The sequence below is a fragment of the Mustela lutreola genome, chromosome 12, assembly GCF_030435805.1.
Source record: "Mustela lutreola isolate mMusLut2 chromosome 12, mMusLut2.pri, whole genome shotgun sequence".
Lineage (NCBI taxonomy): Eukaryota > Metazoa > Chordata > Mammalia > Carnivora > Mustelidae > Mustela > Mustela lutreola.
Genome location: NC_081301.1, coordinates 88,398,811 through 88,411,025, shown reverse-complemented (window position 1 = coordinate 88,411,025; position 12,215 = coordinate 88,398,811). Strand labels below are relative to the sequence as shown.

The window sequence follows — 12,215 nt, the reverse complement described above, 5'->3', positions numbered from 1 at the left end:
CTGGAGGGGGTGTTTGGTGACTTTTTGCATTACTCCCCAAGTGCCTTCTGCTTTGGGCCTCTCCTTGGTGCTTTGATCAGCTTGGAAAGCCTTGTGAGTTCTGTGGGTTGGACAACAATGTAAACGCCAAATAACAAAACCCATACACTGACTCCAAGTCTATTATATGCTAATGAAGTAACTTGGCCTTTGACTTCGTCAATGGGAAACAGCCATCCCCTCATGGCCAGCCAGCTCTGATTGAAATATCCTGCTAGTAATGTTCACATATTGCCAGGACATCCAAGTAACATTCTCTGTGAATCCTTTCAATAAAAAGGGACCAGCCAGTCCCAGGGGCTGTGGGGCAAGTATTACTTTAATAAAAGGAAAGAGCCAGCGTTTCTTTGAGGCCATTGTTTGCAGGCTGAATGTTTTAATGTGATTGATCTAAGTCTACAAGAAAAGTCGCCCAGACAAAGCTAGAGGCTTCTTAGTTTCTACTCTGTTCAAAACCCACATCAAAAGGCATCCCCTGCCTTCTCAAATGTAAGGTAATCAGAATGGTTCTAACTTATTTTACTTTACAATATTTTGCCTAACCTCCCCTATAAATGTGCCAGGATCTAGGTCCACAGCCAAAGTTCCTTGGGCTTCTTGGTGGAATTAGCAGGCAGCAGAGCAGCCCAGGGAATCACGGATTGAACAGAGCCTGGAAAGACCAGGCCCCCAGGGCAGGACAGAGGTGGGAGGAGCCGGAGGTGGTAGGAAAGACAATTTGCAGGTAATGGCGAATGCTGACACGTGTATTGATTTGCTCTTCCAACAAACAAACAAACAAACAAACAAAAACCCTCTTTGTATCAGTTAAGACAGGCTGCGATTACTTCTTCCCACCCCAAATGTGAAAAGGTCTCTTCTCTCTTTAAGGAATGTTCTCTTTGACTTACTGTCTGTGAAGAACTCATACTCACCAGTTCTCAGGTTCAAAGACAAGTCCTCCCGAGCCCCTTCCCCTCTGACCCCACTGGGCAGAAGGAACCATTCGCACTTGTGTTGCCTCGTAGCATTTGCTTTTGTTAAATGCCCAAGCCAGTGAGTATATTTTATAACTTTGTCCATCAGTGACTTGGTTGTAAATAAAAACATTCTCATAGTACCTTTCATACAGGAGGTTTAGTTCATTACTGACATGTCTGGGCACCTCTTGCCTCTTCTAGGTAGGTTTATCTTTGTATTCCCCGCATGTCACCCAGTGCTCTACACCGGGTAGTTGCTCACTGAAACTCGGGGTCCAGGAGGGAGGCGGGAAAACAGGACACTGCATTACCATCAGGTGGCTCCTGATTTCTTGGAGGTTGAATGACAGTGTCATTATTTCCACATAAAGTTTTAGATGTTTTCTGACATAAGCAATTTCCCCTCAGTCCACTGGTCTGAGTTCCAGGGCACTGAGATCTGATTTGAATTCTCATGAAGTCAGGAATTATTCCAAAGGCCTCGTTCCTATGCTCATTGGTATGCTCACCAGAAGTGCATCCTGATTTCCCTGCCCCGACAACCATCACCCCAGGCTAGTTCGCACCAGAAACATAGTCTTCTCTGGAGCCATCTTTAGAGGGTTATAGACAAAAGCTCACACCTTTCACATGTCCGGTGAGGCTCCCCGGGTTCTGGCCCCAGCCTTCATCTGCAGCCTTATCTCCCTCCCCAACCCTCTGTCCGCCCTAATTCTGATCTCATCAGACTATCCTCAGGATCCGCCATGGAAGATTCCCAGCCGTCCTAATTTTTAGAGGGAAGTACCTCTCTCTGCTTCCAGTTTCTTGAAGAAGAATGAGGTCTCCCAGCTTCCCCGGGGGCCCTGGACCTACAGCTGTGTGTGCTGGGGTGGGGGTAGGGGGCTAAAGGCTCCTTGTGGGATACTGACTGATCTGGGGGAGCCATTAAGCCCATTTGGCCAACAGACTTAAAGCCACATCTGCTAACTTGCCCAACAACAGAAACTGGTATTTTGGGTCCCATCAAGTTCTTTTTTTATTTCTCAAATTGTTCAGCGTTTAGCTGAGGAAGACAGGTGCTATTTGCTGAGGTCCCTCAGAGACCGCCAACTCCATCTTCAAAGTCCAGCTCAAATGTTACTAATTCCTGAGGTAGTTCCTAGCTCCCTTGGGTAGCATTAATCATTCATTCCTTTGTAGTCCACCATCGATTTGTTTTTCTTCTACAAATCTTTTGGCAATTATTTTATTCTGTCTTGCTTTAGTGAAAGGTTCACCCACTAGATTTTAAATTTCTTGGGACAGAAAAACCCCTACCTCCATCCCTCTTAGACAACATCCTGGTTTCCAAAGTGCTTCACACATAGAAGGTAGTTTAAATACTTGTGAAATAAAACAGAATTAAAATGCACCATATCTGGGGTCTAGACCTTGGGACCAGCACAGCTGAAGGGACAGGAATAAACTGGTGGTTATAAAGGGACTGAGTGCCTTATCTCAATTCTATTGATGTGTCCTGCTGACAGTAGAAATGATAGCCATAAATGGCTTCAAAGTAGCCTCGTGCTGGCCTTTCATAGGTCTTAACTAATGGGACCCAGCAGTAGTCAGAGACCTAGAGAAGAAGGTGCCGAGTCACCCAGAGGGATGCTCACATTTCGCTTGTCCTTTTGGATTAGGTCTGGACGAGTCCAGATTCTTAGCGACTCAAAGAGCCAATTTCGGTTCAGCTGTCTTGTACTTTTAAATTGAAGGCTCATTGTTTCTCAGAATTGGACCCAGCTGGAGTGACAACGTGTTCTGGCCATGGAGGGGGAAAGACGTAAACAAAGGTTTACATTCTTCCCTTCGCTGGGACGAGCGCCCCCAGAGCTATTACTTCCTCCAGATAAAACGAAGACAGAGCTACATGACTGAAATGACAACCCGATTCTGTTCTCTCTGAGGGATGATTCAGCAGTGAAGGTGCTGTGGGCTAAGAGTGACCTTCATTCACCACCAAGGTTATTAAAATAACCGACTGCCCTATCCTACATGAGACAGAGGAAGTATTCTGATTATTTGGGATCTAGTTATGGCATTGAGTCCAATTTCTGACCAGCAGTTGGGAGAAATGACGAATTTTTATTTGATTACTTGGGCATCTTTTCTAAAAGACAATGTGTCACGTCTAATCAAATCTTTACTGTGATTAAATGCTCAGTGAGAAATACGAATGACAAGGTCACGAGGAACCTTCTTTCCTCTGGTTTCAGGTTTCTGTGTGGACGGAGGTCTATTAGGGTAACACACCTTGCCCCTTGTCCTTCCATTACTCCTCTCCACATAGAAAATTGAGTAAATTGATTGGTGGTGACTGTGTGTCCATGTTTCTCTGGTGGATAGAATAAATCTACTGAAAGTCTCCCATTAAAGAAAATTTGGTTTCTTTCTTCCTTTACCTCCACGGACCAGTGCCAGTCACTGCTGTTAGCAAAGGTGTCTTTTATAGACACAAATTTCTTCTCTGAGTGGCTGTCTGGAGGCCGAAGTAAGTAGGCAAACCCTTTTGGCTTTCACACTAAGTCATTATTTCCAACAACTTCACCATTAATAAAATCGATATTTTGATCTCCATCTGCCTGACTCTGGGGTCCAACTCTCAGTCAGTTTCAGTCTTGTCCCATCGAGGGTGAAGTATAATTTATTGGGCTTTCCTGAGCTCCAACACCATGAACTACAATACCCTCCTTTCTCTTCCTGGCCTTCACTTTGTAGCACAGCATCCAACAAACTCAAGCCTCTGGTTCAGACCTGTGAATGTGAAATTATCTTTCAAGTGCAAATATGGCCTTCTCTGAAAGACAATTTTTTAAAATGTTTTTATAGCTCCTCAAAAGGAAACAACAGTTACAAAATGCTAAAATCAAACAAACGAACAAACAAAAAAACCCCCAAACAACCCTAGTTGTAAATGGAGCCCAAACAAGGTCATTTATGAATTTCTGGGTCACTGTGAGTGATCTCATGTAGTAGAGTCTGCTCAGCCAAATGGCTGAAGGCAGTTTCTTTTTCTCTTAGGGGAAGGAGTGGTTGCTGAACACCTACTGGCTATGGCCAGCAGCCAGGTGGGTTGCACTGGCTTACTCAGTCTACTCAACAACCCTCTGATGGAGCTATTATTATCACATTTTATAGTTAAATAAACTGAGGCCTACAGCATAAACTGCCTATCTGAACTGGGTTTCAAACCGAGGCCTGTTAGGAAATGCAGAGTCTGGACACTGTACTCTTCTGGGTTGTCGTTCACAGGGGTGACCATATGATTTAGCTCTCAAAGGCCAGGACACGTTTGCAAGGGAAGGGGACATCCATCATGAATAGTTTTTCCGGGGTGAGAGGTCTAAGCCAGAACTATCTTGTCCGGGACAAACCAGTTCATAGGATCACTCTACGTCTCTCATGTCTTAGCATCTCAGACTAGTTTCTGGAAGATTCTAAACATGGATGCCACCCTCCGATATTCAGAAAGGGGCTCGAGTCTGCTCGCTGTTCCTTTGCTACATCGCATACAGGCTTAATAAGGCCAAGGCTCACTGCCACCCCTCTCTGATTGCCTGGGATCAGGTTTCCAGCTCCTTCTAAACCATAGCTGTTCCTAGTCACAGATACTCCTTCCTGTTAGATTCTCGGAGGGAAGAAGCTCCAGGGAAGGATTAGATCATTAAGCAAAGGAAAATAGCACCTACAATCCAGCAGCACCTGCATAAATCCTGGAGGGGGAAAAATATCGATTTAAAGATTTTCTCATTCTAGCATATCCTTGATGGTGCTGAAAACAAATCCCTTCTACTTTTCTCTCGTAAATAAATGCCTCATTACATTCCATTACTTAAACACATTGGAGTGCCAGGATGAGGAATCAGCAGACAGTCATGGCCCAGGGGCATCCAATAGTGTTTTGGGTCCTTAATCACTCTCTCCTTATCCTATTCTGTTGTGTCTGTGTGAAAACAGCCGCTTGGCCTGTTACTACTCTGCCACAACTGTATGATCGCAATAATAAGTGCTAATACCATCATCCTAGAAAGGGCGTGACCCTAATGTTTTGGATAAGAAAGTGGCCCCCTAAGGACTGTTCTTAAAACCCTAATGCTAATGTACAAAGTACTAGTTTGTGCATTGAAAATTACTACCTGGAAAGCTCCAATATACACTGCTCAATAGAAAGAGTCATTGAATAATTTAAAACAATATGTAATTGATATCAACATATAATATTCCATTTTTGTTTCTTACAGTGGTAACATTCTGGAATAAATCTATTTACTTTGAAAAAAAATGCCCGTTTCAAGTCCTTAGCTTTTCTGGTCCGTATCTGCTTTTCTAGTCCGTATCTGCTCTAGCACATGGCTTTTGAGAGTAGTGTGTTCAGAATCACCCAAAGCTTCCAAGGAGGTCTAAAACGTGACTTGAGGATGTGCATTTCCAACAAGCTCCCAAGTTCCTGTAGCTGCGGGTCCACAGACTACACGTTGAGAACCACTGCCCAGCATGAAGCTCTGAGTAGAAGAGACTCCCATCTCCGAAAAGAAGTGAAATCTAAGATGTGTCTCTTGGGGTAACTTAAGATGAGAGCTCTTGGAGTAGGTCCCAAACACGCATGTTATGCTTTCAATAGTTTATTTTAAAGTCCAAACTAGGGTCAGCAAACTTTGCCTGAAAAAGGCCAGATAGTATTTTCAGCTTTGCAGGCCAGACAGCCTCTGTTTAAGTCGTCAGCTCTGCCACTGTAGCATGAAGGCAGCCAGAGGCGGTACATGAATGAGCATGGACGTGGCCATGTTCCAATAAAGCTTTATTTACAAAGACAGACGGCATGCTGGATTTGCAAAGCCCATGGGTTCTAGTCCGCCAACCCTTAGGTCTAACTCATGTGATAAAAATGATTCCTATGAGGCAACATCTGTTCGTCTGCCAAGACTGAGTATATCCATGATTGATGAAAAACTATTTCGATGAAAAACGATTATATTCATATTTTGTTTTCCATTTGTTTCTCTTTCTCCTTATTTCCAAAAGGGCCCACTGAGCTGTCTTTCCTCGGGGAAAGGTGGCATTGCTGAACTGAGGATGAACTCACCACATGGCTTTTGTTAAGAACCCAAGCTCACTAATGTCCTGAAGAGAAAGAGGAGAAGGCAAGTGTCTCTGATGGGGACAAGTGGGAGCTGATGGGGCAGGAAGAAGGGATTCCCAATCTCCCCCAATGGTCAGTTCCTAGGTCTCTTCTGACTTGAGCCAGTTGGTCATTCCTTCCTCTTGGAAATATGTTCTTTACTCTTTCTTTCCAGACAGCTCCCTCTCCTTACTCTGCTAGCGTCTCCTTGTTCATCTTTGCGGGTCGCTTGTCATCTCCCTGACCTCTGGCAAGACAGACTGTCTTAGGAACCAGTTCTTGGTCCTCGGCTGTCCTCTCTCCTCTCCTCACACACTCCCTGGATGATCTCATCCACCCACCCACACGCTTTCATATCCTGGCTCCACACGGACAACTTCCATATTTCCATCTCCAGACAGAATATCACCACTGAACTTCAGTCTTGCACAACCGTGCTCCTGTGGTCATCACCACATGGACTGTGAGATGCCTTCTATCAGACATGCCCAAACGGGGGGAGCTTCTGATATCTCATGCCGGCCGTTGTCATCCCCACGGTCTTCACCATCCGAATAAATGGCCACACATTCTTCTTGCTGGGCAGTCCCCCACCGCCCCATAACTGGACTCATCTTTTCCCTTTCACAACTTGTAGCTAATTTAATGGTACATCTAGTCTGCTCTTTCATCTTTGAATGACAGCCTGAATGATACACTTCTCACCTCCGCAACTATTGCCACCCCTCGTCTAAGCACCTCCAGCTCCTGCCTGGGTTACTGCCATGGTCTCTTGACTGTGGTTCTACTTCCACACGCGCTCCCTGTGTAGCTACTCAACTCAGTAGGTAAGGCGACGCTGATGAAACATACAAGACCACGTATTCCTTGGCTCACAACTCTACAAGTTACTATTCCGTACGGGGTGAACACGGAAGTCAAAGTTGTTGCCCTCCTCCCTGGATCTGCCCTTGTTCCTTCCCCGAGTCCTTTCCTGCGCCTTTTCCTCCCTGTTCCATGCACATGGCCACCCAGGCCTCCTGATGTTCTCTAACCATGTTACCCACGTTCCCGCCTTCGGGCCTTTTCTTTGCTGCGCTGGCAATGGTCTCCCCCAAGAGGTCCCATAGCTCGCTCCCTCCCTTGCTGAGGTCTTCATTCCAGGGAGGCCTCCTCCACCACTCCGTAAGATCGCAGCTCCCTCCCTGCACTCCCTTTGTTGGCTTCTCTGCCTCACTTCTTTCCCTAACGCTTACCACTACGCAATATATTACACGTTTAACTTATTTATTTCCTGTTTTCCCTCCACCCAAACGCAAGCTCCAGGAGGGGACAATGAGCATGGACATGTGACCTGAGGGGGACTGCCATGAAATGCACTCTGGGGCTCTTCTCAGCACTGGGGCTCCAGAGGCTTCTTCCTGCCTGGCCTGGAAGGGACCACGGAGGTCTGGGTGGTTGCGGTAGCAATGGCGACCGTGGCTGAGGGAAAGAGGCCCCTTCCCGATTTCCCAGGTAGGCTATACGCCCCGAGAGAGAGCAGACAGGAGGGAGAGAGGGATAAGACAGGAAATGAGTGGGGGGAAAGGAGAGAAGTGGGAGGGGTGTGCGGGGGGGGCAAGGAGAGAGAGACCTAATAAAGACTGAGAGCGACTTCACCAAAACCAGATGGAAAGAGAGCTGGGAACTGGACTTATTTGAATTAAGGAAAATTTTTATTATGTGACATTTCCTACCTACCCACGTTTATGAAGCATAATTCATACTCACTACAACCGTTCTTATTACTTGAATAACAGAAAGAAATAAGTGGACAGAACAAATCTTGCTTGGTGCCCGCCATGAAAACCGAATCTAGAGACGGAAATACAAGGGTGAGAACTCTCTCCCTCTCCCCCAACTCCTGATGTGGCACGCCGTGCTTCATCGTCTTTTTCAGAATCTCCCCCGCGATTTCCTAATATGCATCTGAGTCATCCTCACTTCCTCGGTTCTCCCTCTTGGGTGGAAGCAATGCGGCTAATGAGGAGAGGTTCAGCGCAGATTTGTCTGATGACCAGAAAAGCTGACTCTTGGATCCTCGCTGCCCTGGTTGCCCAAAGGTGCACCTGTTTTGTTTTGTTTTCTCATCTCCCTCAGTCCAGCAGGAATTGCCCACAGAACCCTGTATGGATGCCAAGACGCCAAGGCTCATTAGCCAACCAGGGCTGTTGGTTCCTCTGCCTGAGACTCAGGACCTCAGTGTTTCCCCGCAGCGCCGTGGCATGTGGAACTCTATGCAGCTTTTGAAATCTGGCGTCCTCACAGAACAGGGACAGCCTGTTCACTGAGGGGAAGAGCTGCTTGTTTGTTTCAGCTCTGGATGCCAGAAAAGAAAAGGAAAAAAAAAAAAAGAAATCAACTGTTTGCCTATTTGGCTGGTATTTGGGCAGAAAATCTCTATTTTCCTCTCCCCCCGCCCCCCCTTAGGGGTTAATCTCTTTTGCAGAGGGTCTGAGATGAAAAGATGTGTATTCTCTTACAACCTCTGGCCATTTTATTCCTGACACCTTGGGAGCCCTATTTCTGGTCACTTTTCAAGCCTATCTGAAATTGACTTCACTTTCACAGCCATCAGTTTCAATGATTTTGAAAGGATCCAACTGATATTCGAAGGGAGAGGCAGATTATTTTAAATTCTGGGAAGAGGCTGTAGGGGTCCCATGATAAATTCCCTGGCCTTATAAGCAAATTAAAATCTCATCTCTCTCTCTCTCTCTTTTTTTTAAGACTCCTAGAGAATGAGAAACCTTATCCTCTCTAAATACATCCCACTGTAAAATCATTGATTATGGCAGAAAAGTACTAAGTCAGCACAAGTTCTGGCATTTACTTCACGTTTGCCTAACTTTCTAAAGTTAGCGACGCATTTCCAGTGAATGGTGGATCCTAATCTAGGCTGAAAAGCAGCCACGGGCAATTCCCACTTTAAATAAGTGGGGGGAAATCAATACTTATTTCTTTTTCTGTGTCAGCGGAAATGAAGAAGCCACCACGGCATTGGCTGCTACAAAAAATACATATCCTTGGACTCTCTAAGTTCATATGATGGCCACGATTTAACAAGAATCACAAGTCAACAAGGAACACAGTCAGACTTCCAGAATACAAGCATTCATGCTCACGACAGTCTGAGGTGTTCACGACGGTCTTTGCCGGTACATGTCCCTATCCATTTCTCTTCCCTGAGTCTGTCTGTGTTACTGCTTTATTAGGAGTCCTTCCTTGTAGCTTTCCACATCCAAGCTCCTCTATTACATCTTTATGTCAGGTTGGAAATCAGAGCTAAAAAAGAAGGCCAGAAAAACATGGACTGATGTTTACAATAAAGATTTATTCCGCACCGACCTGCCCATACCAGGTACTGTGCTAGGGTTGCTGGGTAACAAAGATGAGGAGGACTCAGGCTCTGCTCACGAGGAGCTCCCAATCTGCAGGTGACGGAGGGCGGGGCAGGCAGGCACAGAAGCCCTGGGTCGGAAGAGATACGGCCTCTTATTCGGATGCTCGCACAGTGTGGAGACGGGGATTAGGGCGTGAGTAATGGAGCCTACAAGAATCACAGTGTGTGTGTGTGTGTGTGTGTGTGTGTGTGTGTGTGTGTGTGTGTGTCTTATAAGATTTCACCAAAGAGAAGATGTTCAAGCTGAGGCTTGGAATGTAGGTTTCTGTCAATAAGTAGAGTTGGAAGAGGGTAGAATTTCAGCAAATGTCAAAACAGGTGGAAAACACATCTGATATGTGTCATTATGTCATTTATGGGAAACTGCAAGGAACTTGGGATGGGTGCAACAGAAGATCCAAAATGCATGATGGAAGGAGAAACTAGAAACACAACAGATGAAAAGAAACGGAAAGACTTTCCTTTAGCAGTGAACCCAGAAGGGGCTGGGTTAAGAAGATCAGCTAGATCTGACCAACAACAAACAGCAGACTGTGCTGACATTGAGACCAAAATGCCAAATATTTGCAACGCAAATCTTTCTAATCTGAAAAGAGATCTCAGCCTCCTTCCCTGAACTAAAAGAAGCTAGGAGATCTTATGGAATGGTGATCGTTCCCCAGCTGGACTCACTTGTTTACAGGGATGGCCCCTGGCCCTGAACAAGTCATTCTAGTGCATAAAGGAGTGCTTTCCTAAAAGAGAAAAGGCTCCTCGCTTGACCTGGAAAATGAGTCAGATAAACAAGACAGGCAGCTACCTAGAAACAGGCTTTGCTAATGTTAATTCTACATCCCCAACATCCTTCTTTTGACTCCAATATTGTCTTGACTGACAAAGGGACGTTTTAGTACCATGACAAACATTTCAGTGACAGCCAACTTGTATCAGGCCATTTCAAAAGATGAAGAGAGGACAGATGTTTACGTGGCACTGTCTTCATCACACAACCTATTCTTTTAGAGGGAGAATTCTTTAAAGGGCAGAAAGCACTTCAAACAACACGTTCAGCTGAGAGCGACTGAAAAATGGCAGGTCACCAGAGTCCAAAGTGAAGTGATTATGAATTTGATATTCATATTTTGGATGGTCTTTTACTTGACTGGTTGAGTCTACAGGTAGTAGAAAGTCCAAATGATTGGGCTGAACAGGTTAGAGCATCCACAGAAGGCAATGAAATGTCCCTGAAATACATGTAACTCACCCAGAGGAAGTTTAATAACATCTTTTTCAAGTCATGTGGTTTGAACCCTGGGCTGTCATTCTGGGGGAATATACATTCATTATTTCTTAATTCCAGGCCTCCCTGGATGAAGTTCTGCTATGACCCTGAACCCACAGAACTCTTACTGATCTCATGGAACAGTTATGGGCTCAATGATGGAAATTTTCATGTCATGGTTACCCCAATGCGTTTGAAGATGGTGCAATGATCAACAAAGATGCCGGTGATGACAATTGAACGTCCCTTTGCCTTCCCAGCCTCCTTCATATATTCTCAGGCATAGGATGACAAAGGGAAGTCCACGAGTCACATGAAGAAAGACGGTAGCCATGGGCACACGATCAGGAGCTCCTCTGTTTCTCTTCACCCCACCCTCCACGCCATCACCCCGCCTTCCTTCCTCCTCATTCTTTGTTGCTCCTGTGAATTCCTCCGCCACCTTGCCACTAACCACTGTCTTCTGCCCAAAGTTCTGCTGCTGATGAATTCCAACTGAACCAATGTTCTACCCGTGTGGGACATGGAGTTTATGTTCCAATAATTGCTGAATGAAATAATAACCCCCAAACCCTCCAAGGTAACAAGATTTTAAGGGAGTGTCTTTTTGAGTGAAATAATGCTTCCTTATGTAGGGGGAAAGGAACAAGGGTTCTGGAATCACATGAGCCTGGTTTGCACCACTCTGTGCCACTAACTGGATTTAGAACAAGGGCTTGGTTACTCTGAAATGCTGTTTCATTGACTATAAAAAAGGAAGATAATAATCCCTACCTTGAAAGGTTGCTGTGAGTATTAAGAGAGATAGTAATGTATGAATGCCTAGCATGGTGCCCGGAACATACCGGGGCCTCAAGAAATGCTTAACTCCCTCCTCCCTGTCTTACTACGGGGGATTTTAGGATGATAAACAATAGGGAGTAACTAATCTCCGATAGGGCGAAAAGTCTAAGAAAGAGGTAAACAACAGTCATAGGGAGAGAGAGCGTTAGGAATATCTAAAGGAAACGAATGGTTTTTATGGTTAATTTTCTTGGTTGGGGTTTAAGAGAAGATTCAGGTTGACCATTAATTATACTTACCAATTGGGTCTAATTGGCAACTACCCCAAAATGAATAAAACAAGCGGGAGTCAAGAGAGAAAAACGGCAGGCATCCTGTCAAAAAATAAAATCTTTGAAATTTCTACAACCCAGTGGTTGAATACACATTTTATTATAGAAGACAGACTCACCCAATTTATAAATGTGTGCACGCAATGGAACTCTAAGTCGCACATTCAGACTTTCACAATGCATCACCAGCCCCTCTGCACTGGCTCTACCACGTCTCCTCACTCTACCTGTTGGGTCCTTCAAACCAGCGTCCCCTAAGCTGAAAGAAGCATCCCTTGTG

At 45.3% G+C, this 12,215-nt stretch overlaps 1 protein-coding gene across 11 annotated transcripts in view; it reads right to left on the bottom strand.

The window, feature by feature from the left end:
* The window catches only part of TRPM3 (transient receptor potential cation channel subfamily M member 3), a 489,615-nt gene that overhangs the window by 192,431 nt on the left and 284,969 nt on the right, over window positions 1-12,215 (bottom strand). For 5 of the 11 annotated variants that reach the window (XM_059143480.1, XM_059143482.1, XM_059143481.1 and 2 more), the window contains exon 7: window positions 11,903-11,977. The exons of the other annotated variants lie outside the window; for them this stretch is intronic. In XM_059143480.1, coding sequence (XP_058999463.1) covers window positions 11,903-11,977 — 75 coding nt within the window. The remainder of the gene's footprint in view (window positions 1-11,902; window positions 11,978-12,215) is intronic. 11 annotated transcript variants of the gene reach the window in all.